The 26741-nt window shown below is 41.8% G+C and overlaps 1 protein-coding gene across 4 annotated transcripts in view; it reads left to right on the forward strand.

Annotated features, from left to right (window-relative positions):
- Nucleotides 1-26741, forward strand: part of GATB (glutamyl-tRNA amidotransferase subunit B) — a 47795-nt gene that overhangs the window by 5671 nt on the left and 15383 nt on the right. For all 4 annotated transcript variants that reach the window (XM_065062714.1, XM_065062715.1, XM_065062716.1 and 1 more), the window contains exons 3-9: nucleotides 14067-14180; nucleotides 17314-17512; nucleotides 18482-18604; nucleotides 21876-21989; nucleotides 23061-23145; nucleotides 23518-23562; nucleotides 25632-25821. In XM_065062714.1, coding sequence (XP_064918786.1) covers nucleotides 14067-14180; nucleotides 17314-17512; nucleotides 18482-18604; nucleotides 21876-21989; nucleotides 23061-23145; nucleotides 23518-23562; nucleotides 25632-25821 — 870 coding nt within the window. The remainder of the gene's footprint in view (nucleotides 1-14066; nucleotides 14181-17313; nucleotides 17513-18481; nucleotides 18605-21875; nucleotides 21990-23060; nucleotides 23146-23517; nucleotides 23563-25631; nucleotides 25822-26741) is intronic.

Consider the following 26741-nt stretch of genomic DNA (forward strand, 5'->3'; position numbering starts at 1 on the left):
AGGATTTACATAGCCAAGGTTTAAATTAATAAGATTTGAATTAATATTAGCCCTACAGCCTTAAGTATTTTGAAATTTTTGACACCTTCTTATGCATTTGAATTTCATTCTTTTCACAGTGTGAACAGCATCTTTTTTTTAAGATAGGGTTTTTGGAAATGATCAAGCTCTGTTTCTAAAGAAGAAGAGGTAAATACCTTCTGACCTCAGAAGAAACAGAGTAAGATAGGCGTTGAACACTGCTGTAGAATAGCGTATGAGATGCATGATGCTATCTGAATTTTTTTTTCCCATTTCACTGGACATCCTTGAGGCCTTGACAACTCACTCATTGCTTCTGTCCTGTACTGAGATTTTCATATCCTGTTGTTTTAAACTTTTTTAGTTTTCTCTCTGTAAATAGTGTAGAAGAAAGGATTTTGGTCCTACTGTATCTTCTCTCACCTGTATAATGACAGTTGGGCAACCAGATACGCCTTTTCATGGAAGGAAGCAGGGCTAGAAAAGGTATTAGCCCTTGTTCCTTCTGGTATTGCACTGCTTGCAACTTAAACTCCAAACTTTGGCTTCTCCAAAGCTGAGGAATGTCACTGCAACAGCACGCAGTAGCAGAGAGCACGTGGTTTGTGCTGTTATCTTCCCCACCTTGCAGGGCTCTGCTGTTGAGATGGCCTCCCAGGGATGTGATAGGGGTAATGCCCAGTTTGGGGATGTAGAGGGTGCTTGAGTTCCTCTTCCTTTATTGACAGGGCATTCATGCTTGGCAGTGGCAGATACCTAGTGTTTTTCCAGATGTCTTGGGTGATAAATCGTCAGACTTAATGATGGATTTCAGATGCTATTAATCTACAGAATTTACCTGGTGCATTTGCTTTCAAAGGCACTCAGAGGTTTGTGTGAGATTTTGGTGGATCTGTCTATCAGCTGTACATATTGGAACAGAAACAGCATTTGAAACCAGAATTGATACTTTACAGCTTGAAACTAGATTTTTTGATATCTTGTGCCTGTTAAATGTGGTGATTGCAACAGCTGCTTTACCAACTTGTGATTTCATTTTTGTTTTGACATTCCTGCTAGCATGAATATAAATTTACGCCTTTCTTATACTACTTTGCTTTCAAAAAAAACCCCTGCTTCTTAGCTTGACTTTTGATAACTACATTTTAAATTGCATGCACCTTTCATGGGGAACTGGACAATATTCTGATCTTTGCATGCATGTGGGTTTAACTTCCACTGCATAAACACTTTAACTGCTTGCTACTTCTTTCAGCAAAACTGTAATAATTGTACTTAGGGGAAAAATGAGATGTTTTCTTATAAGCTGATGGTACCTTTCTGTTGTAGTCCATTCCTGATAACATTTGGGTTTATGACATGCATTATATCATCAGTGGTTAACAGTCTTTAGTTGCTCACACAGTCCCAGCTTGCTGGACTGGCAGTCCCAGTAAGCCTCTAAAAAGAAAATCCTGCTTAATTTAGAAAAAATCTCTCTGAGAATGCCTTTGCAGTTCATAGACCCTTAAATTTCTGAGTGCATGATGGATTAAATCCTGCCTACAGAATTTCAAGCTATTAATCAGTTCAGTTCCATTTTACTGGTCAGGGATGTCTTTGAACGATGAGGGAGGCCTGCTTCACGTGACTTTCAGGGCTGGGTTATGGTGCAGGTTGTTCCTCATTCTCTTTTGTAGGATCATTCACAGCCCTGGGATTGCCTGTAGAACTAGCCTCCTTCACTGGGGTCTGAGAAGTGTAATGCTTCCTCGGTTACTGCAGTTGCTTAGCTCAACTTTATTTCATACTTAATTCTAAATGCCATTTTTCTGGAGACACCTCGGCTTTTGTTTTGAAGTATCTGGTGACATTTGTTGCTCTTCTCTCAAGATTTGAAAGAGTCCCCTGTAAGGTCTTCTCTTGCTTTTTGCTGTTTCTTGTTTATTTGTGAGAAGTTCTGACACTCATTCTGGGTGTTTTAATCTTTTTGTCAAGGCTAACAATTCCTGTAGAGCTTTGTCTCCTTAGCACCTCAGTAACTACTGAGCTCTTTCTGTTTGTTGTTCTTTTTTTCAGTTGTTGTTGTTCTTGGCTTTCAGTTTCATCCTTAAGAGGTCCCTCTGGCTGATGTAAACTTGCCAGTTAGAACATCCTTGAGTTGATAAAACATCTTGCTATCACCTATTTCAGCAGATCCTTCAATGCATCAGTGATGTTATCTGTGTATTTTATCTCTTTTTGTGTGGTATTTTTTTATTGCTTTACACAGATATTTTTCTGCTTCTTAGTGGGGAGCAGGAGTTTGCAGTATCTTGTTTCCTTTCTTTCACACAGTTCTGTTACTGCAGTTATTGTACCATCTTTGATACTTTTGGACAGCACAACTGTTACATGACAACCAGACAGATCGGAGTCCCCTCCTTCCGCATTCAGTCTGAACTTGGTGCTGAATTGCACATTGGCTTTTGCAGTAGTTTTTGTTAGTGGACTTAGAATTTCTTTAAGTTGAAACCATGAGTGGATTTTTTGGGAGACAAATTTCTATTACTTCTGTTATCAGTCACTATATATGCTCTGGCATCCTTAAGTGTTTGATGTAATTTTCTCTCAGTGTGTAGACAAACAGTCTGGTTCCATGTATCACAGTACGTTTCGGTTTGGAAGGGACCTCAAAAGATTATCTAGTCCAATCCCCCTGCTGGAGCAGGAGCGCCTAGGTGAGGTCACACAGGAACATGTCCAGGCGGGTTTTGAATGTCTCCAGGGAAGGAGACTCCACAACCTCCCTGGGCAGCCTGTTCCAGTGCTCTGTCACCCTCACTGAGAAGAAGTTTTTTCTCAAATTTAAGTGGAACCTCTTGTGTTCCAGATTGATCCCATTACCCCTTGTCCTATCATTGTTTGCCACCGAGAAGAGCCTGGCTCCATCCTCATGGCACTCACCCTTTATATATTTATAAACATTAATAAGGTCCCCCCTTAGTCTCCTCTTCTCCAAACTAAAGAGACCCAGCTCCCTCAGCCTTTCTTCATAAGGGAGATGCTCCACTCCCTTAATCATCTTTGTTGCCCTACGCTGGACCCTCTCCAGCAGCTCCCTGTCCTTCTGGAATTGAGGGGCCCAGAACTGGACACAATATTCCAGATGTGGTCTCACCAGGGCGGAGTAGAGGGGAAGGAGGACCTCTCTCAATCTACTAACCACCCCCCTTGTAATACACCCCAGGATGCCATTGGCCTTCCTGGCCACAAGGGCACAGTGCTGGCTCATGGTCATCCTGTTGTCCACCAGGACCCCCAGGTCCCTTTCCCCTACACTGCTCTCTAATACGTAATTTCCCAACCTGTACTGGAACCTGGGGTTGTTCCTGCCCAGATGCAAGACTCTACATTTTCCCTGTTAAATTTCATCAGGTTGTTCCCCGCCCAACTCTCCAGCCTGTCCAGGTCCCGCTGGATGGCAGCACAGCCTTCTGGCGTGTCAGCCACTCCTCCCAGCTCAGTGTCATCAGCAAACTTGCTGATAGTACACTCTATTCCCTCGTCTAAACCGTTAATGAATATATTGAATAATATTGGCCCCAGTACTGACCCCTGAGGCACTCCACTAGATACTGGCCTCCAACTGAACTCTGCACCATTGACTACCACTCTCTGGCTTCTCTCCTTAAGCCAGTTTGCAACCCACCTCACTACTCTATTGTCCAGACCACACCTCCTCAACTTAGCTGTGAGGATGCTGTGGGAGACTGTGTCAAATGCTGTACTGAAGTCAAGGTAGACCACATCCACCGCTCTGCCATCACCCATCCACCTTGTTACAGTCTCATAAAAGGCTATGAGGTTGGTTAAGCATGACTTACCCTTGGTAAAGCCATGCTGACTGCCCCTAATAACCCTCTTATCCTTGATATGCCTTGAGATGGCACCAAGGATAAGCTGTTCCATTACTTTTCCAGGGACAGAGGTGGGGCTGACCGGTCTATAATTACCCGGGTCCTCCTTCTTGTCCTTTTTGAAGACTGGAGTGACATTTGCTTTCCTCCAATCCTCAGGCACCTCCCCCATTTCCCAAGACTTGGCACAGATGATGGAGAGCGGTCCTGCAATGACTTCAGCCAGCTCCCTCAGCACCTGCGGATGCATCCCATCTGGACCCATGGATTTATGGATGTCCAGACTATTTAATTGCTCCCTAACTCAGTCCTCATCGACTAAAGCAAACTCCTCCATTGACCTGGCTTCGTCCGGGGTCTCAGGAGTACAGGGCTCCCCCGGACAGCCTCCAGCAGAGTAGACAGAGACAAAGAAGGCATTCAGTAATTCTGCCTTCTCTGTATCTTCTGCCACCAGGGCACCCACCCCATTCATCAGTGGGCCTAAATTGCCTCTGGTGTTAGTTTTATCTGCTATGTATTTGAAAAAGTTCTTTTTGCTGTCCTTGACCCCTCTTGCCAGCTGTAATTCTAAGGAGGCCTTGGCTATCCTAGCTGCCTTCCTACATCCTCTAACAGCAGCCTTATATTCTTCCCGAGTGGCCAGCCCCTGCTTCCATGACCTGTAAACTCTCCTCTTCTGCTTGAGCATACCCAACAGATCCCTATTCAACCACGCAGGCCTCCTGGCTCCCTTCCTTGACTTCCTGCGTGTAGGGATGCTCTGATCCTGAGCGTGGAAGAAGCAATCTCTGAATGCAATCCAGCTATCTTGGGCCCCTTTTCCTTCAAGCAGTCTTGCCCATGGGATTTCCCCCAGCAATTGCTTGAAAAGGCCAAATTTAGCCCTGCTAAAGTCCAGGGTTGCAATTCTGCTTGCCATTCCGCTCCTGCCACACAAGATGCTGAACTCCACCATCTCGTGTTCACTGCAACCCAGGCAGCCCTCAACCTTTACTGCTTTGACCAGACCCTCCTTGTTAGTGAGGATGAGATCCAGCAGTGCTCCTCTCCTAGTCGGCTCCTCCACCATCTGCATGAGGAAGTTATCATCAATGCACTGGAGGAACCTCCTGGACTGTGGCTGGCTGGCTGAATGGTCCTTCCAGCAAACATCAGGGAAGTTAAAATCCCCCACAACAACCAGGGCCTGTGACTGTGAGGCCACTCTCAACTGCCCATATAAGGCCTCATCAACTTCCTCAGCCTGATCTGGTGGCCTGTAATAGACGCCCACAACAGCGTCACCCCTGCCAGCCTGCCCCTTGATCCTGACCCATACACTCTCAACTCGCTTGTCATCCACTCCTGGGCAGAATTTAGTACATTGTAGTTGGTCTCTCACATAGAGAGCAACTCCACCACCACGCCTGGCTGGCCTGTCTTTCCTGAAAAGGGCGTAGCCATCCATGACCACATTCCAGTCATGTGAACTGTCCCACCATGTCTCTGTAATTGCCACCGGATCATAATCTCCCGACCGAACATAGGATTCTAACTCCTCCTGCTTATTCCCCGTGCTGCGTGCATTGGTGTACAGGCATTTCAGGGAGCGAGCAGAGCACACCAATTTCTCCCTAGGGGCATAGGAGGCCACCCGGTCCTCATCAGTTTTAGAATGCTGCCCCACTGGGACAAGCCCAGCTACAACCCCATCCCCCTTCGAGCCTAGTTTAAAGCTTTCCAAATGAGCCCAGCTAATTCCTGCCCCAGCATCCTTTTGCCCCTGCGAGATAAACCTTTCCCGCGTGACACTGTCCGGACTGGTGTCTTATGAAACCAACCATTATAAAAAATCCAAAGCCCTGCCTGTAGCACCAGTCTTGGAGCCAACCATTTAGAGACTGAATTTTCCTATTCCATCCCACATAGTCACTTGAAGATGGAAGGAGTGAAGAGAAGATCACTTGAGCCCCTGAGTCTTTCACCATCCTTCCCAAGACCTTGAAATCGTTCTTCATTCCCCTCAGACTACGGGAAGCAGCTTCCTCCACATCTGTCTGGAAGACCAGCAGCGGGTGGTAGTCTGTCGGATGCACCAGTTTGGGGAGTTCTCTAGCGATATCCTTGATCCGGGCTCCAGGTAGACTACAAACTTCCCTAAGATGAGGGTCAACTCTGCATATTGGGCCCTCTGTTCCTTTCAGAAGGGAATTTCCTATTACAATCACCCTTCTTTCTTTCTTATCAGAGGCAGTCTTAAGTTGTGAAGTCAACCGCGTCTTCCTATGTGATCTTGTAGGCAGGCTTGGCACCACCTCCTCACCTACCTCTTCTTCAAGATCCAGGGCCTCAAACCTATTACGGAGGGGCACCTGGGGAGACAAAGCAGGCAGGGAGGGGGGCTGCCCGTGATGCCGAACCGGAATACGCTTCCAACCCTCATCGTCTTTTAGGTCCCCTACCTCTGCCCGACAGCAACAAGGGTGGGGCCGTCTCAGGACTTCCGCCTCTGTCCGAGAGGGCAGGAGGTCCATCTCCTTTTGGAGGGTACCTCCCTGGGACCTTTCCGACTGGCACGTCAGGGTGTTACTCCACCAGTCAATCTCCCTTTCGCACTCCCTGATGGTCCTCAGCGTCTCAGCCTCCTCCTTAAGTTTCACAACCATGTCGAGCAGGTCTTGCACCTGCTCACACCTCACACAGGTGGAGAGCTGGCCTCCCTCTCCCGGCAGCAGCAGGCTCTGGCACTCCCTGCAGCCGGAGACCTGAACAGCCACCGTTCGGGACAGAAACTCAGTCTGCGTTGCCACAGTCTGTTTCAGACAAGCTCTCCTCCTGGAGGTGACCATGGTCGTCAGCAGTCTGGGATGCTGGCAATAAATTAGAGGGACTGACAAGCGACAAGTGCTCTCTGCACCCTGCTGCCCAAGCTACCACCCCCGCTGCTGCAGCACAGTGTGGGTGGGACTCACCCACTACTCAAGCTGGTTGCTCCTCCCTGCACCTGGTGGGCAGCGACTAGTGGCTGCCCTCCCAAAGGCTTTTTCAAGGCAAGGGGATGGGGTGTGGTCACCGTCACCGTGGGAACGCTCCCCGCCACGTCAGGCACTCTCTCCCAATGGCTGCCGGGGCTGCGGGGATCGGGACCCGTCGGGAATCACGCTGTCCCTGTACGTTTCCCTCTGAGCTTCCTAATCTCGGCTGAACCTCGTGGTCAGCTGAACCCCGGCGGCTCCGGCTCTCACTGGGCTGGCTCCGATCAGCTGACTCCCTTTGTAACTCCCTTTGTGGAAATCCAAGGTAGTGTATTGTATATATGTATACAAAAGCAGTGCTTTGTTAAGCAAAAGTTCTGTCACAATCATGGTTCTACCAATTTCTTAGAATTTTAACTTTGCAAACTGACATATTGCTTCTTTGTTCTTCTTAATATCTTTTTTCTCTGAAGAGTTTTTTCATTGAAAGGTATGTAGGAAACATTGTCCAACAGTAATGACAGATAATTGTAGACTGGGTCTTTGTTCGCTTCATGGTTAGCTGTCTGCTGTGTAATGTTGCGTAACTGTCAGGTTTATGTATTTTTTTTCAAACTTACCTTGGTGCGGTTAGGCTGTAATAGGTTCCTGGGGTAAAAATAATTTCTTTGTGTTCCCTCTGATTATCAATCACCTTGCTACATTAAATATATTATTACTATGTATTTGATTTTGAGAGGATTACGTAAGGTTCTGCAACTAGTTTTTATTATTTACCACTGTAATTTTGCCACCGTAACCATTGTTTTTGTCCAGTGAGGTGGTAGATGCCCCATTCTTGGAAGCGTTCAGGCTGGATGGGGCTCTGAGCAACCTGATCTGGTTGAAGATGTCACTGCTCATTGCAGGGGGCTTGGACTAGGTGACCTTTGAAGGCCCCTTCCAACCCAAGCTATTCTATGATGCTATGATTCTATGATTGTTTTTTGTACAGAAACGTTAGTTTTGCAGTTTCACTGCCAAGTTCAGACAAAATTGCCTCATGAAGAGGAAATGAGCAGTTAAGTCTCTTCTCCCCAATGATCTCAGCTTTATTTGGGCTGCTGCTATTCTGGTATTTGTGACACGTTGCACTCAATTTGGGATATTTGATGAAATGTGGAGAAGATGGGGGTATCATGGAGGAGAGAGTGTTGAAGTCACTGCTCAGGTAAAACCAACAAGGGTTTTAGTCTTCATCGGTTCTGCTATACCAGTTTATTAAAGAATTTTAGCTTGCTTTCTTCATAGCTTTCTGCAAGACTTGTTGCATTATGTCACCTACTGTTTTCCTGAAGTCCTGTCTCTATATGTGATGAACAGCCTCAATTTGTGTGTTGTGCTCTCTTAAGAGACATCTGGGTCAGCCTGGAGGGAAAGATGGCTGCCTCTCTGGGGAGCAAATAAGCATGTTTCAGGAGAGGGCAAACAGAGGAAAAAAGAATGAGAGAGTCAGATCCAAGGGCTGGGAGTTTTTAGTGTGTTTTTAGTATGGGCTCTCAGACACCCAAAGATTGCAAGAAGGAGAAGAGAGCAAATAGCCAAGGCTTAGGAATGATGGAAAATGACAGTCAATGTGTATCAAAGGCCAGAATTCATTACAACTCAGAAAACCACAGGGCTGGCCCTCACCAAGCCTACAAGCAAAGGACTATCTTATAACGATAAAGAGAGCAGGGGCTGGTTTATAAATTCTGTTCTCAGTGCTAAGTGCTCAGAATTTTCTGTTTAACAAGTTAAACAATCTAGGTTATATTGAAGAAGGCAGATGTTATTCATGTTTAAAACCTTTATTTTGTGGAGCTCAGTGTAGGAAAACAGGCCTGAGAAGGTCCACCTCAAAGCTCTGGTTGACTTTGGATTTGATCACATTCTGTAACTTAGATTTTAGCCATTGCTCAGTCCCCTATCTCTAGAAGCATTGAAGCGTTTTCGCTTGACCTTCTTGATAGAAAGACCATAGAAACACCGTGTTTGATTGTGGATATCATGAACCATTATATTGTCATTGTGTTGTTCTGTCTCCCCCTGTGGGTTCTTCTGCTTGGGACTGGTTCTGCATGGTAGAAGTTCATTTGATTTTAGCAGTGCTGATGGGATCTGAGGCATGAATATCACTGGTTTGGGGCAATGCCACTGGATTGGCTGTTTTCCTACCACCCCAGAAAATGGATTTTTTTCATGGAGATCTGAGCGCTTTGCCTGCACAGTGGTCTGAATGGATTTTTCCTTCTGTGGTTTTTTTTTGAGCAACCCCTGTCTCAAAGGGCTGAGAAACCCAGAAGTCAATCTGTATTTGAATAGCTTTGTATCTGCTCACACCTTCCCAGTTTTCTTACTCCCAGGGGTCAGCATCTTTCCCTACTGCTGCTGAATTTTGCTGGTCATCGCTGCCCCTGGAAGATGCTTCCTCCAGTTCTAAGCCTTGTGATATGTTTTGTGTAGGAGCATATCGTTTTGGTACCAGACTGCAGAAAGATAAGTTACAAAATATATTAAGGTATATTTAATGCCTGTCTACACCCCCACCTGTCCCCCTCCCCCACCTCCATCTTCCTTTGCTTCTTCAGCTTCTCAGTTGCCATTTGGTTCTCTTTTCTTAAGCTGGAAACTCTTTCTATTAATTGAAGATCTTAATTTAAAATGTCTGGTGCTTCCTCACCTACTCTTTTGCCCCTTTCCTTATGGATAAGAACATAACGCTCATATTAGGGGAGGAAACGTGCTGTGAAGTCGACACTGGACTGAAAATCAGAATACCCTAAATGAAACTACTTATTAGATTTCCCCTGCAGTTAGAGATCTCAGTTTTTGGAACACGTGCACTCTTTGCAGACCAAACAAATGACAAGGCTTAGTTTGGCTTGTTTTTTACATTTTTACATTAGAGGGATGGGGTCTGATTGTATACCTATTGACATAAATAGATCATTTGGGAAATGGTTAGCTCTTCATTTATTGTAATGTACATTCTGTACATGCATAGCTACAAGGCAGTTATGCCCTTCTGTGTGTGTGGGAGGATGCCAAGAAAGAAAACTGCACTGAAGTATTCATCTGCAGTGTCAGACTGAACAGTCACAATTACATTTGGACTAAGTAGATATGAGTAGTTTATTTTGAAGTTTAACTTGAGATTGCACTTCAAAGAACCATATATGGAAGCAAGTTAGTACTTTTAACACAGGAGGAATAGCAAGACTGAATATATCCATTAGTGGAAGCAAATAAAAATCAGAGTGATATGAAATGGGAGTGCTGGGAAATATGATTAGATGTATCTGTTGAGATTTCTAAAGATTACTGCTGGGTCTACAGAGAGCTGGCTAAGTACATTGCATTGCTTCCTTCTTCTAGCTGTTATTTTGAATAAAAAGGAGCTAAAATTAAATGTTGGTTAGATAAACAGTCCTGTAGTTAATCTGATTAATGCTGATTTCTTCATGATTGTAAGAAGGAATGAAGGTCTTAACATAGCTAATTAATATGAAATCTGCTTTATTAAAATGTGTGACCTGGAATAAAAAACTTTTAAAGTTTCCAAGGACTTATTTTCATTTTACTGTTTTTAGTACAAGGAATACTTTGTTCCATAGTTTAGGTTTCCTGGGTGCCACTGTTATGGCAAATATTACTTTTTCTTTTTTTTTAAACATAGCACAAATAAACTTTTTTGCAGGAGAGAGATCTAGATGTTTCTTCTCTTTTTTTTCCTCAGTTATCCTATATGGTACTCATTAGCAAAACAAGAAGCTGCATACCTACTGTCTTTAAAATTTTAAAATTATCATTTGCTAAATATAGAACCATACATCTTCACCTAAAAGGGAGCCAGCTTTCTGTAATGTTAATATAAGGAGTAAACCTGCTGTTAAAGAAAAAGCTGTTAAAAAGTTGCTTTTGGTGGGAATTAATGCCATTGAAGGTATTGTGTATAGTTTTGTGTAGCTATTGAATAGCCTTGTATTTCAAACCAAGGTATGGACTAAACTGACCTTGCAAATAAAGATGATACATTTTTAAAAGGAGTCTCTCCACTTGTGAACTAGATGTAAAGAATAGGTGAATATCAGAAAAAGAGAGATCTTGGCTGAATTGTTCTTTCATTCCTTTAGCGCTCAGTTACCATGGTGCTCTAGCAGGATAGTGCAGCTACAAGGGAAATGGTGCTGGTGTTGTGATGCCATTGTTAAGGTTTTTCATGAGTTTCCAATACAAACAATTTCATTTCCTTTTGTGATATCTCTCTAGGATTTTCTTTAACTACCTAGGAGAGATGCTTCAATTTTAGAAGACCAGAAATATTTTAAAAAGCTTTATGGGCTCTTGTCTTTTGTCCATAGCTGTTGCAGAAGCTACATATCTTTCTTTCAATGTCAGCACTTTACTAACATACCAGGCTGGCAGCTTGTCAGTTCAAGCCAGTAATTTAAATCTTTGGTGCTAGTCAAAGCTGTCTACTTAATAACAGCTTACTACATAAACAAGCTTGGGGGACTTACTCTAGGTCATTAGTATGGCAAGTTTCACATACTGAATTGATGTTTATCATTGCAGATTATTTGAAAAGCTAGGCTTGTTTGAAGGAAAAGTAGTAGTTTGCTTAAACAACTCTGCTTTATGTGCACAGTCTTGATCACCAGAATGGGTAGTGGTAGTCACTTCAGAAATGGAGCAGTTAAATTTTGATTTTTGAGGAAGCAGAGGGTCATTTATTTATTTATTTGTTTTAGCCAAACAGAGCAGAGGAATCAGATTGGCATGGTGGACATCTCAGTATGCCATAGTGGGAAAGATGTGCTTTGCAATGCCTTCTGCCCCCACCGAGGTTGATAAAGTAGCACAGGAGGTTGTACTAGTGAGTGAGTAATGGTGTGTATACAATGATTTATCTAGTATGACCCAGTACACTGGGAACACATACACGTTACATTCATGTAAATGCTTAGTAATGATACATAGAAAATAATCAATATTTCACATTTTTGTGCCAGTTCTTCCCCAGAGCCACCAAAATGTTTCATCATCAGTAGTGCAAAAGCTTGTCACTGGTGTAAGTACCTATGTGGGATTTATTTCCTTCACCTCTAAACAGTGTTATCCCTTAGGGCAGAGAGTAAGATACACTCTACCTTGTTTGAACAAAAAATTGAAGAGCAAGTTGTCAAAGGCAGTAGTTGTAGTGTAACCATTAGCTAAACTCCACCTGTATTTGAAGGATGTGCCATGGGGCTCTGACTGCAACTTGGGAGCTGGGTTTTGTCTTATTCTCCAATTGTGACTACCAGTCACAACCCCTGCACCATCTGGAAATGTAGCAAGACACCAGTTCACTACTTCGACGCAGTGGTGTTTAGAATTTACGCAGTCCTTATAGAGCCTTAATGGTTTCTGATGACCAGTTGTTAAAGGGCTGACTGGCATGGTCCTCCCTAATTTATAAAGCTGAACAGGATCATGCCATAATGCTTTAATAGAAGGAAATTTTGCCCGTGTATTTAAAAAAATACATTATTTTAAACATTGAAGAATTTGACTAGCACTGTTACAAGCTTCCTTAAACAGTAAAAAAAGTATTTGTACTGTCTGGAAGCATTTAATTGTTGAAAACAGGACCATCTATTATATAATGAACAGCAGCTATGATACTAAAATAATATTTCGTAGTTACCAATTTTACTTAGGTTATAGTCTGGACTACTTGTGTTCATTTTGCTGTGGATCAGTATTTCAAAGGGAAACTGTTCTTCCTTTTTTCTCATTTCAAATTTGCTTTATGGATCTTTTAAATTTTTTAATAAATAAAATATGCCCAAACAGATTGTGTTCTAGTTAGCCATATATAACTACACTAAAGATCTGAACGTTCCCTCATTAAATGTCTTAAATATTTAATTTCTTGTCTGTATAAGCAATTTTAAAGTTACATGAAGAGTATCATGTATTTTCTCTTATTATTTTGATTTTTTAAATATTAGACGAGTAAAGCAAAGATTCCTTTTCCAGCTGAAGACATGGGATGATGAGGAATGTACAGCTGCTTAATCTGTTTTCAGAAATCAGGATGGAGAATGTAAAAAGTAAATACTGCCAGAAAAACTGAAGAAAACATTATTTAAGCCTTTTATGTCCTGGTCAATGCAGCTGAAGTCATGTAGATTCTTTTACATAATGTGCCCCTTTAATGCTCCTGCTGTAAATTGACTTCCTGGCAGCTGTACAGTGCAGAATAAGATGGATAAATTTCTGTTCCTGTTTCAAAATACTGTAAGTGTGAGCATGTCAGAGTTGTACTAAGACAAATTCAGCCTTTTTTTCTTTTCCGTTTTATCTATTTGATATTAGTTAAACCAACTGTTAAATTAGTGAGAGCACACCTGAAAAAAAAAACACGAAACATTGCCAGTTAGTACTTTTTGGAGTTGAGCTTTCTTCTCTGGATCCTGACCCTGCTGAGGAGATAGAAGGGTGAAGCTCTGAGGGTGATGGGTTGGCGGTGAGAAACAGCACTTAACTCCTTTATTTCTTCATGAAGGCCTTACTGGGTCTTCAGATCATGTGTTCTAAGAGGACCTTCATCCCTGAGGTTACCTGGGTACTGGAAATGCATGTAGCCATGAGATAAATTGATGTCTCTTTAGTTGTGTTCTAGCAAAGAGGGTAAGTGTGCTTAATTATGTCCTGGTTAAGCATAGGATTGAAATCCAGATGTAGATACTAATGAATTCACTGTGGATCTGTTGTTACAGATGTTCTGAAGTGTTTTACTGAAATGGCACTGCAGTCCCTAATCCAAGTCCTGTGGTTACGCTTCCCAGTATGAGTTGACAGCTGCTTACGAATAAATTATCATTTGCTATGATTTGTTTCTTTCACCCTTGAAGATTCAAAAGTACTGGGATGTTTGCAAAAGCTGCAAGCCGGACAGTGCACACCACCTTATGTGGCAACACAAAATGACTGAATGGCTTGTTTCTTCATCTTAAAGCTTTGCAGATTTGTAGCTACCGTGACTTTGATGATGAATAAGAACTACCCACACAAGGAAAGGGATCTGATGGTGGCTGAAGGCAAGCAAAACTGAATATATGGTCCATATAAGGCAATGTGTGGGAGACACATTTGTTACATACTGAGTATCTGAGCAAAACCATGTGTCATGTTTCCTTAGGTTCTCAACAGGCGATGCGTAGAAGCAGCAGTGATGACGGGCCTAGCACTCAACTGCAGCATAAACAAGAAGTCGTTGTTTGACAGAAAACACTATTTCTATGCAGATCTACCTGTAAGTATGCAGTATAGCTGGTCCCTTTATGGCTGTAGGAAAGGACAAATCTGGAGTATGGATGGTAACAGGGCATGAGTGAAGAGATGCTTTTTCTGTTTTCAGTCGGTGCTCTGCTCACCCCAATAGGATGCTGAGCTGTACCCTGATGAACAAGCTGTACCCTGGTGCTCACTGATTGAGTATGATTGCTCTGATTGCTGACTGCTTTCCTAACTGCACGATTCCAATAGCTTAATGTAATTGAATTGGGAGCTGGAGCCGCTTTGCCCCTTAAGTTCTCTGTTTCTGGTGTTTAGTACTAGTCGTGTGTTAGGGTAAAAGCAATCTGATAATAGTCCTTCATTTAAAGTGAATGTATAACATACACAGGTTCCAGTGGTATAAACATAATAGTATCTTTTGCGTATGTGCTGTAGGGAACTAAAAATATTTAATTTCCCTTTTAAGCTTTGTCAGTCAGTAGTTCCAATAAAAAACCAAAACAAAACCCAAAACAAACAAACAAAAAAAACCACCAATCACAAAAACCAACCAAGAAACTGGTTATTTGCAGTATGGTTTGTTGGTGGCTTTTGTCTTTGGTAGAAGGTGTCACTGGAAGTCAGATGCATTTTACCATACTCGATATGAGTGTAGAAATATTGAAATAATTTAAGAACCTGACTTCTGTCATTACAATGGGATGCAGCAGTGTTTGAGCCTTATTTCTGTTTTAATGAAATTAAACCTTTCTAATTTTTTTTTCCGTCAGTTTATCTGTACTGAACGTTCAGTTTGATACTAACCTGCCAAAGCGAGGACACTAGTTTTACTTCTTGTGATTTCAGGGTGAAGATCTGATGACTGCATTAAAATGTCTGCTTCTAATTTATCTGAGAAAGATCAGGCATTTTAGTTTATTCTCCCTTTAAGTGAGGTGTCTTGGTCATCCAGAGGAGCAGAATAGGAGATTTCTCAGTTCCCAAATTAATGTGTAGAGGGGCTGCGTTATTAACCACACTATTTTCTCTGCCACTCTTCTGTTCAGACATTGGAAATATTTTGAAGTTACACAAAGCATATTCAAATACAATTGCTTCCCACCTTAGAAAGAGAATTATGTTATAGTTGTCCACTGGAGTCCTGGGTCTCAGAAGAGATTTCTGTTCTGTTTTCGTCTAGTTTGGCAACTTGTGGCTCTTCTGTGCAGTTGATGTAATTACTGATATGGTTTCTGGGGATAACTTTGCTTATGTTTGTGAGCCAGTAAGAGGCCCTTTTGTTGGGGGCTCTGTAGCAAGCTACTGGGAATGGGAGACACAAACTTACCTGTTTGATTTGCCAGTACCTTTTTTACATGTAAAACCATCTTAAAGCCCATTTCCAGACCTGAAGCAGAAAAAAAAAGTGAAATAGCAGGAAATAAACATGACTTCCAAAATTCCTTTGTGTTTCATAAAGAAAGACCAAAAACATCACAGATATGTTTGCAAGCCATCTTTGGTGCTTCTGCTGTTAAACTGAAAACATTCTCTCATATTCTTGTGGTGTCTGCTGCTATCAGTCTGCTGCATAGATGCTATATGGAAGAATGTAGTTATAGGGAAGAAACTGCATCCATGTGTTTAGAGGAGAAGAATAAGGTGGAAGAAGGTGTCTGCAGCACCAAATCGGCTGCTGTTGTCTGCAGACATGAGTTAGAGGATCCTCTGGTCAGATAAGCATGGAAATTTGGTCAAGGAGATGCTGACACATTTTATTAGCTTGAAACATGTAATTTTGGCTTTCTACTGGCTGACTTCTACAGTTTAAGCACTGACAGTAAACTGCTTGACCTGCATTTCATAGTGAAACAGTCTAGTCAGGAGCCCTGTAATGGGATGCAGAGTTTAGGCTAATGAACTCCATAGAACAGATAAATCCAGCTCTTAGGGTTGTTTGACAAAGGGATTATTGTTACTCTTGAAAATGGGGCTTTGAATGGGAAATGGGATTCCTGTTATTTATTGTCATTCACTATTTCAGGCTTTTAAAAAATCATTTTAATGAGAAGTTTTAGGAGATGGGAAGAGCTGTGTGAGTAGCTTAGGCTGCATAGAGTCACCTATTTTATTTTTGTGATAGTGATCATGGCTAGAAGGTCATGCACTTTGTTGCTTATATAAATTGAGCTGTTCTCAGGGCCAGACCATTGTTCTCCATTCCAGTGTACTGTCACCATCTCTGCATTTTAGAGTAAACTCGTCCTTCCTGCAAAATATACAAATGTGCTCCCAATTCATTAAAATCTGGTAGGCTTTTTTTTTTTTCAGTTCTCACCACTGAAGGCATGAGCAGGCTATAAAGGAGGAAGAGATGGGGACCTTACATCAACGGAGTAATTGATTCACTTTTGTATTTCTACATCGTTGCAGTTATTCCAGTACCTTGTCATTGGCAGCCCTTTTTCTGGCTAGGTGTTTCCCCTTTGAATGGAGTCCCAGGCACGAGGTGGCATTTATCAGCTGTGTTCCTTCCATGGGATTGCTGTGTTTATCTTTGAAATTGCTACATTAATGAAATTGAGCTTTCTCATTTTTCTTGATTTCCCCCCACTTCCCTCTCTGTCTCTTCCCCACTAATGAGTAAAGTTCTGCACAGGCAGAGAGGGATATTCAGCCTGATGGGAGGATTAGTGATAGTCCCAGCTTCGGGATGGAGTTACAGTAACTAACTTCAGACAAGATTTAACATGATCATGAAACCACAGGAGTGGAAGAACCTCTTCTGGTCCATTTCCTACCCCAAGGCAGTATCAGTGAAATTTATGTCATCCTTGGCAAGTGGTTGTGCAGTTGATTATTGATTATTTCTGCATTACTCTAGTGTCTTATACTTGCCTGTGTTGAGGAGTGCTCTTATTTTTTCCAGACCTCCAGCTTTTCACAGTTACGTTGAATTCTAGGCCCATCTTCTAGGTTGCTTTCTTTCCAGCTCAGCAAAATAACTTCTGAACTTACATGTGCATGTGTTCTATCCTCTTATATAGGTCACTATGGAAGATGTTGCATTTTCAGTTTTGTTCTTAGTCATTAATATTTGTACTTGTCCATGCTGCTGCTTTCTGAAAAGTGAATGTTTTATTTGAGTATAAAGCTGATTTTGTTGACAGGCTGGCTATCAAATCACTCAGCAAAGAGTTCCTATTGCGGTGAATGGAAGTCTGTCGTACAGTCTCTGCATAGACAACAAAATGAACCAGATGGTGACCAAAACTGTGAGGATTAAACAAATTCAGTTGGAGCAAGACAGTGGAAAGAGTCTCCATGATGACACAAGGAGCCAGACTCTCATTGACTTGAACAGGGCTGGTAGGCTTGGATTGTTTTCCTGTTTTTTTCCTTTCTGTGTAAGATGAGTCTTTAAAGGTACATGGATGACAGGGAACAGGCAAAAAACAAAACCAGCCTGATGTCTCTCTCCTTGAAAATAAAAATACATCAAAATGGCCATTACAGTTGAAGCAGGGGAATACTTGAGTTTTTTAATGGCCAGTGGACCTTTCCCATTGCTGTTGGTTGATGGCAGTTGGCAATTACAAGTAAAAAATCTGTTTATTCCAGTTTGCTCAAAACTGTGTGTATCAGCCACATACAGCCACTCTGCTGTTTATGATTTTGCCACTGTATGTGGTGTTAAAGTATTATAGATCTAGTGATTCAAGTTTGCGTATAAAAGGAGCAGCTGTTGGAATTTGTCAGTGTGAGTCAAACATCTATTATAATTATTAACTTTGAAAACATGTATATTTTCTCTTTAAACTTTGAAATTGTAAATGGAGTGAACTAAAACAGCACATAACATGGGCAGCAACCCAGATGGCCCAGCCTAACTGGGACACAGTGCTTCAGTGTCCACTGAAGTTAAGGGCTGTGGCTGCTTATATTCTTTGAAAACTGGATCCTGAGGTTAAAAACTAGGATACATCAGTTTACAGTTCTGTCTTTTCCAAATGGATATAAGATTAACAAACTTGAATCTGGAATCCGATTGGCTTTAAATGGGAATTCTAGAGAAAGGCTGAAGAGGGATGTGTCCTGATCTGCGTGTTCTCAAAGGGTGTAGGATTGCCTGTGGTTTGTCTGTTCCTTTAAAAAAAATAGGAGGAAAAGTTTTTATAGCAATCTGCAGCTGGGCCCATAGTGACAGTTACTAAATAATACATGGAGGCTTATTTATTTCAAAAAAAGCCCAAGTGCTTTAATGTGTTTAGCCAGTTGCACTCTAATATGCCAAGATCAAAAGCTATTGTTGAAAGTCTCCTGTCTCTTTCCCGATAGGAGTTGGCCTCATGGAGGTTGTCATGGAGCCTGATATGTGCTGTGGGGAAGAAGCAGCTGCAGCAGTGAGAGAGCTTCAGCTCATTCTTCAAACACTTGGGAGCAGCCAGGCAGTCATGGCAGGTACAGAAGGGGGAAGGGCGCGTTCCCTTGTCACCAGTAATTCTCTGCATTTGCAGGAGTTTTGCAGCTTCTGGTTATTTTGCTCTGTGGTTGCTTGTAATGCATACCCTTTTCTAGCTGTTGTTTTTGCAATCTTCAGAGCCTGTGCTAACGTCTGCCATGCTTCAGGTGTCCTTGTGGGCCTGTCTTCATCTGCAGAGCTTTGCAGTGCTAGATTTTATGTTGCTTCATGCAATAATTTTGCAGGATGAACCTAAGCAGGAAGGAGTGTCCCCAGGGTTCTTGTGGTGTTTCTCCCTGTCTGTCCTCATCTTGCCTGCCACAACAGTGCAGCACAGAAAATCTATAGTAAGGATTAATTTTAGAATATGAAGTTATGGGACAAAGTAATGTGAGCATGAATCATCTTGTATGTTGTGTGTAAGGTCTCAGCTAGTCATAAAATGGGTGTAGGCAGTAAACTTGTGCTGATGTCATAGGTGAGATGTGGGAAATGACAGCACATTAGCAGACATGGGTACTGGGCTAATTTGACAACGAGACTGCAGCTTTTATCCTACTTGATCATTTCACATGCTCACTCTGTCTCTCCCTCTCCTCCAGCATTATGTTCACTACGTCTCAGCTTCTCTTCCCACTAGGGAGATCACTGCTGGTCTGGTGAGGCGGGCCAGAAAATTCTGTTGATTCGTGCTGTGCAGCAGCCTTGCAAATACTAGTCTCAGGTGCTAGAGGCCAAGGTCCCTAGGCATCCCCTGGCATTTGTCTGCATGCATCTCTCTGATCTTCGGGATACTTTCCCACCTCCAGGATCTCTCTAGCCAAGATCACTACTATCTTTCTGAGACCACTTCTTCTTTTGGAAACCCCTGCTTTTGGTACCAGCGCTTCTTTCTGGAACCCTAAGGGCCCCAATTTTATCAATAGGTGATGTGCCGAAGCACAGCATGTGATCAGCCTCCTAATTGGTGATTCTGTCTCATGTCTCTCTATTATTTGGAGGATTCAGGTCGTGCTATTTTTGGTCATTCCTAATGTTATCAAAATTTACAACCAGCCCATGGTTACAGCTATCAAATAGCAGGCTTCTGCTTGGGAGTTTAAAAGTATAGTTTCGGGCATTCATCCCCTCCACAAATCCACCCAATTATCAGCTGCCTATTAGTGTTCACAATGTAAGCTATATTTTTCCCTGTTACGGTTGACCTCACTGTTCTGGCAAGAAATTCGGTCCATAGTGTATACCGTCTGGATGCATCTCCTAGAGAACTGAGTCAGAGTGGTCTATGTATCACCTGGTATACGGGATCCAATGAATGCTGGCTAGTGATGCAAATCTAATTTAATGCAGGGGAAAATAATAATTGCTAGACATTAAGTATAGCTTTAAATCTTTTCTCACATTAGTGTTACGTGTCAAATGGGGCACAGTTCTTACTATTAAGCAGCCAGTTTGCGTGCTGCTTCAAAGGCCTTCGTGGACATACATATATGCCATCGTTCATCACTATTGAATTTGGCACTAAGATTGCCACTGGAATTGCACTATGATCTCTTTTATCTCAGTGAGATTTCTGACCTTAGAGAATTCCAATATTGGGAATGCTTTTCCTCCAGTGTAGTTGACTTTAAAAGTATTTGGATTTTTTTTTTTTCAAGGTGATAGTTTTGGAGGCTTTCTGTTGTGGTTTTCGCTCCTCATAATTACTGTCTTTCAAATCAGGGCTTTACATCTCATATTTTATCTTCATTCTACTTGTGTGTGCAGTGAAGGCAAGTGCCTAGTTTTTATCAGGTGTTATTTCATTAACAAAAAACAGATGAAGAGATCATTTCTTTGCAAATTGAAAGGAAAAGAAGCTGGGCTTAAAGTGCGCTTGAAGGTTTTTTTTAAGAACATTTGGGGCCTGGCTCTGCTTTCACTTATGCCTGATTAACTTCATTGTCTTGTCACATTGACACCTACATCCAAGTAGAAGCAGGTCATGTCTCAAAATGAAGCAAGGGCAGGACAAGACTATTCCTCTTTTGGAACAAGTACTCATTTCACCCTAGAAGGAGCACATGCAAAACACTTCTCTTGAAAGTGATGTTGGGCCATTCTAGCACCTTTGTCCTTCATTTGCATGTCTGGCAAGACTCACCGAAGACAGGAAATGAGTGTGCTGTCATCCAGCCTGCTTTTACAAAGTGTACCAAGGCCTCTCTAGGCAATTTACATCCATTGACGGGAATGGATTCTGAAGCTGCAGCCATCGTCACAGTTTAAATCTGAGCTATCTTTTGCTCTCTTTAATAATGCGACTGTATTTAATGAGTGTTTGTTTCTTTTTATATGCATTTGAAATTAAAAAAAAATAAGGAAAACAACAAAGCTGCTAACAGGAAGGCTGCAGATGTTCTCTGTGCAATATGGGAAAGATTATGTTTCTTCTTAATACAGCCTCTCCTGTTTGTTTATTTTTGCCAGTTGATCAACTGTGGCAAGGCTTTTCTTCTCAGAAAGGATGCCTTTAGAGGGGCAAAACTTAGAAAATACAGTTGTGAGTTACTTGTAGTTGAGTCATTAAAGTTCTCCAAGGACATTAGTTCATTTTGAACTAAAAGTGCAGGATGTTTTTATATATAACTTTATATTCTGTTTCATTTTTTAGCAGACAGGGAAATTGGCAGGGTCTGGGTGTGGGGGGGAAGATGGCAGTTTCCTGGAGGAGAGGAAGAAAATTACAAAAAAAATTGAGTACCACTCACATTTTGTCCTTGAGCTGTAAATTTCCAAGAACACCTTAGTAAATCTGTGCAACATAACTGTAAGTTCTTGTGTTCCATGCTAGGGTAGTATATATCCATCAAACTGTAATTCAAAAAGGTATTTTTATGCTCTTTCTAGAGGAATGAAAGCTCACAATCCACCACTTTGCTTGTCTAATTCTGCCCTTTATTTAAGAGCTGTGAATCAGAAGCTTTTTTCACTACATGGCTTAGAGGATCTGTCCTGCACTGCACCATGTGGCTCTCTCTGAGAGGAGTTATGAGCAATAATTTTTTAAAAAAGAGTAGTGTTCTCAGAAAATTTTGAATGATTCAAGGCAGTGGCTTGAGGTAGAATCACAAACAGAATGCTATAATGAGGTGTTTTTTACTCCTTTCTGGACATACGGAAGTCTGCTATTAATGCTCTGCACATAACGTGCAGTTTATTAATGCATGCCAAGGTTTTTACTGTAGTTTACAGGGCAGACTACTCTCATAATAAAATTTCCTTTTACAGAGGGTCAGCTGAGAGTGGATGCCAATGTTTCTGTGCATCACCCTGGAGAGCCATATGGAGTGAGGACTGAAGTGAAGAATATCAACAGCATACGATTCCTGGCAAAAGCAGTAGGTAAATGGTGGTTGCTTCATTTTAAGAGCATTGTAGATATTTTATGTGGTCTGACATGAAATATACCAGGTTACCTAGTGCAGTAATTGGCCTTAAATGCCCTGACTAGCTTCACCTGGGTATCCCTTCCATGCACCTTGCCCGTGGGTTCCAGGAGTCACATTAAGTTCAGTCTGGGGCCTTTGGACTTCGCCTGAGCTACATCACAGCTCTCCCAATTTTCATTCCTGTCTCCTTATGGACCTTGGACCTGTTCTGTAGCCTTGTTCCCAGTCCTGTCTCTGGACTTAGGTCCCATTGCTTCTGACTGAACTCCCTGGATGGACCCTGGACCCAGCTCAATTGACTGAGACTGTCAGTGCACCCTATTAGTCACACGTGGCTCTGCCCATGCTGCTCAGACTAGTGGGAATGCACCAGTGAGGGCGCTGCCTGTACTCTGGTCACCCTTGGTTCCTGGCTTATCCCTCCTTGTGGAACAGCCCCACTCCTCCTACTCCCTGACAGAATAAATCTTAGTATGGGGTACTCTGGGATTAGCAGCCACGTTAGTCTGTGGTTTCCTTGCAGAGGTAACCCTCTGCCTGCAAGAAGAATAAAGCAGATGATTAAATGCCTAGCATGTTTAGTACTGAAACATGTCAGCAGTGGCTTTGTGTCCTTCAGTGTAAATGACTGTTTTCCACTGAGTATGGTAAGTAGTGTGTGTGAAGTTCAGATGCAGCTTGGGTATGAGCAAGAAAGGATGGTGATTACGTCTCCAAAAGAAAACTCAACTGGGTGATTGGAAGGTCACTGGGAATGTATGGCTGGGCTGCAGTGCCTGAGAGAAAATGTTTTCTATTTAAAGGGAGTGAAAGAAGGTGAGGAAAACATGCAAAGAAAGAAACAATGCTGGAGAGTGAGACAGTGACTGATAATTCTGCCTGTAACTACTGCTGTTGATTTTATTACGGTTAAAACAACACAGTATTCCCTTATTGCATAGCAGTGAAAAATGAAATAGTGGAGTCTACAAAAGCTAATAGTACAGTTTAACAAGCTTATTCTTCTTGCTTTTGCTTCTGTCAGACTATGAAATACAGAGGCAAATTGAAGAACTTGAAAATGGAGGAACAATTCTGAATGAAACAAGAGCATTTGATTCCAAACTTGGGTGAGTTTTGACTTAGAAGGAACGTGTGGAATAGCAGCTTTAGAGTGCCATGGACACCTAATAACGTGATCAGGAGAAGTAACATAGTATTGCTTAACTTCTGTCTTCTAAAGCTGATGTTCACAAGCATAATCTCCTCACAGGTAGTAATTTATTCTTAAATTTGAGGCTTTTTCACAACAGATTGTGTGCTACATCAAACAGTGTCTGTGTGAAAATGACTGCCCTCTTACATACACACATGCATTGTAGTGGCTTTAAGAAGCTCTCCTGATCTTCATGCGGCAAAGTTTTTGTTTTGTGTTTTTGCCATAAAACTTAATTCTGTGGTGTATCTCTTACCACATCTTACTTGTTTTGTTTATATTTTAGGTGCACTGTACCAATGAGAGACAAAGAAGGAAAACAGGATTATCGGTATTTTTTTTTTAATAAAGTTAACATTTCAAGAACTGGTATTTTATTTCATTTCAGTGTAGTCAGTGTAATGATCTTGTAAAGTTAGTCAGTGTAGTGAGTATGCATTAGATGTTTACCTTCCACTGGAAGGGGAAGAGGCCTATCGAAATCAGTGCTAGTTTGAGCAGTTCAGATCTCTGCTAAAACCCACAGACCTTTTCCAAAAACTAAGTGCGAGTACCTTAGCTCAAAGTGGGTGAGCTGAAGGTTGAAGGTTTACTTTGTGGCCAGTACAAGTGTATCCTTAAGAATGCCTGATCTAAAACATAAAAATATTCTGAATTAAGCATTGCTCCTACTTTAAGTAAATACTGAGGGAAATGGTTTTCAGATAGCAGGCCCTACCTCTCCGTGCTTAAATTTTGTGATCATAGATCACAACCACTCTTTGAGAATCCTAACTACTGTTGAAAGGTGTCAGCATTTGTAGGCAGGCTTTTACCCTAACGTCTTTGTAGACCCAATGAATATGTTACCTTGCCCTTTGTAGACCCAATGAAGATGTGACCTTGCCAAGTCCTTCTTGCCTTTCACCCATGTAAGATGACAGCCAACAAACCATAAACAACCATCCAAGAAGGATTTAGCCAGAGGACGAGGAGACAAGGCATGAGCCCCATTGGGAAGCAGTGCTGCTGGGAACAAGTGCTGGGGCAGTGCTGCAAAGCAGCAGTGCTGCTGCTTAGTGCCACAGCACAGGGGACAGTCACAGCCGTATCTAGATGGAATGGAGAAGAGTGATGCAGCTCAGTGACTGCTGGTTGCTGGGCACCCTTCCTCCTGCTATGTGCATGCCTGCCTCCTCCCCTGCTTAGGGCCATCTTAGCACTGATCCTCCCCAGCTTTGCATCCCACAGACAGTCCTCCTGTTATTGCCAGAGTTCACTTCCCAGCTGCAGAATTATAGTTCTGCAGGAGAACTTTCAGGGCCATATCTGTGTTCCTGTTAAATCTATGTATATTCTACTACTGATCTTACTAGAGCAGCGAAAGGATTTTGAAAACAACCCACAAACTTTAAATCTGTGTTTTAAATTATTGTTTGTAGAAATGCAGGAGAAAAGGCAGTGATCGTTTTATGAATGATGATTTTATTAATTATTATGGTAAGGGCTGGCATGGGGCTTCTTTTACAAGACTAATTGAAACAAGTGCAAAAGAAAATTCATTAAAACCTAGGCAAACCTGGTGAGTCTAAGATACTTCAAATAAAGACCAGAAAGATTATTACTAGTACTAAAATTACTATCAGTATTAAACTGTTTTTCAAATTTTTTTGTAACTTACAGCTGTGCATTATTCATTAAATTTAAAATCTATGTTTAGGCAGATTTGAAATAGAACTTATTATAGTTAATGTAGAGGGTGCCCAATGTCCTTTATTCTCATATTTTTGAACCCCTCATTTGATCATGTAAGAGTGAGGTTTCTGCTTCAATCGTAGTTGTTTGAGTGGTTTGAATTGGACTTCTCTTTAAGGGAGCCTTTTGTTCTGTGATGGCACCCTGCTGAGCACAGTAACTTTGCTTTTAGCACAGCATGATATTTCATCAAGATTTTCAAAGTCAGTCTGGAAAAGGTTACAGCCTGCCCAGATCACTCCTGGCAGTTGGCTGTCAATCTGGGTTTTTTCCCCTGCCAGTCCACTCCCATTTTCGTCCAGATCCACGATTCATGCTTGATGCCAAAAGGAGTGGCTTGTTTCCATATCTGTTCTTATTGTGTTTATTGTTGCTGTTGTTATTATTATTTTTATTATTTTGGGTGCAGACATGTTTTAGTTGCTCCTTTTCTGTCATCAACTCTTTGACAATCAATGGCAAATACTCAAAGGAAGAAAATTGAGGCTTTGCAGCAGTTCAGGGGCTGCGCTCTTCCTACTTAGCAGTGATATACCAGGTCATAAATTTTTAGTATTTTGTTTAGTTGAAATAGTAATACGACTTTCACGTAAGTATAAACTTGATTTTTATTCCTTGTCATTTAGCTTCTGACTGAATATGAGAGTTTTTCTTCATCTCTACTAGGTTCATGCCAGAGCCAAACCTTCCTCCATTGATTCTGTATGATGCGAAATCGTTGCCAGCTAATATGAACCATCAGCAAGTGGTAAATATTGATTGGATTCATGAGAGACTTCCTGACCTCCCCAGTGTGAAGAGAGCAAAGCTTGTTGAACAGTATGGGATTCTTCCTGAACACAGCTTCACCTTATTGGTAGGTCTATTGATCAAGCGCTAAAATAAGCGTAGAAACTTCAAAGTTGCTTGGTTTTTGAAGAGATTTACAAATGTCATATTAACCAGCTGTCAGCTCCCATAGATGGTTTTTATTTGGAAATATGTCCAATGCATACTTTGTACTTTGGAACCATATACATAGAATGGTGGGGAAAAGAAACCACACATAGTGAGCCTAGAAGTGTTTCTCATACAAGGTGCAGTCAAATAGCTATTATTTAATATTGATCTTGTCTGTCTACACATGGATGCACCTGTGACTGACTGCAACAAATATACCACTTCTTGCTGACAAGCCCTTGCCTGTAAGTGCCTGCTTGTCTTGTTTTGGGGTCTGGTGCAAGGCTGGGCACATTGTCAGTATTAAGAAATTAATAGATACATTTTCCTGACTACAGAAGCAAAACCCAAAGTTTAAGTCTTTCAGCTTCATGTGCTCATTGACCTAACTTCCGCGTTACTTTAAAAAAATCCAGACATTCTTAGGTAAATACACCGAATGGCTGTACAACATCAACTTTGACCTCACAATGCAGTTTACCAGGGATAGGTTCAGAAGGGGGGATGAGAAAGAAAAAGATGTGGTAAATATGAATATAAATAAGGAAGTGACAGCAAAATCTCATAACTTCCAAATTTATTCTAAAGGACTTTGAGCTTCTTAAATACAACCAGTCATCTCTGTTTGCTAATGGTAACTCTGTGTGGCGGTTAGCATACCCACCCAAGATCAGACATTTCCCATAGCCAGCTAAGCTAGGACAGTGTTTTGCTTTGGTTCCCTCTGTGATTAGTGGAGACAGAAGGAAAAGGACTTCTTTAGAGTAAGATTTAGAGCAGAACTGTAAGTACTTTGAATTGTCCTCTGGAAGAGTTCCTTTCCTTTGAGTATAAATG

Source organism: Columba livia, chromosome 4, assembly GCF_036013475.1.
Source record: "Columba livia isolate bColLiv1 breed racing homer chromosome 4, bColLiv1.pat.W.v2, whole genome shotgun sequence".
In the NCBI taxonomy this organism is placed as follows: domain Eukaryota; kingdom Metazoa; phylum Chordata; class Aves; order Columbiformes; family Columbidae; genus Columba; species Columba livia.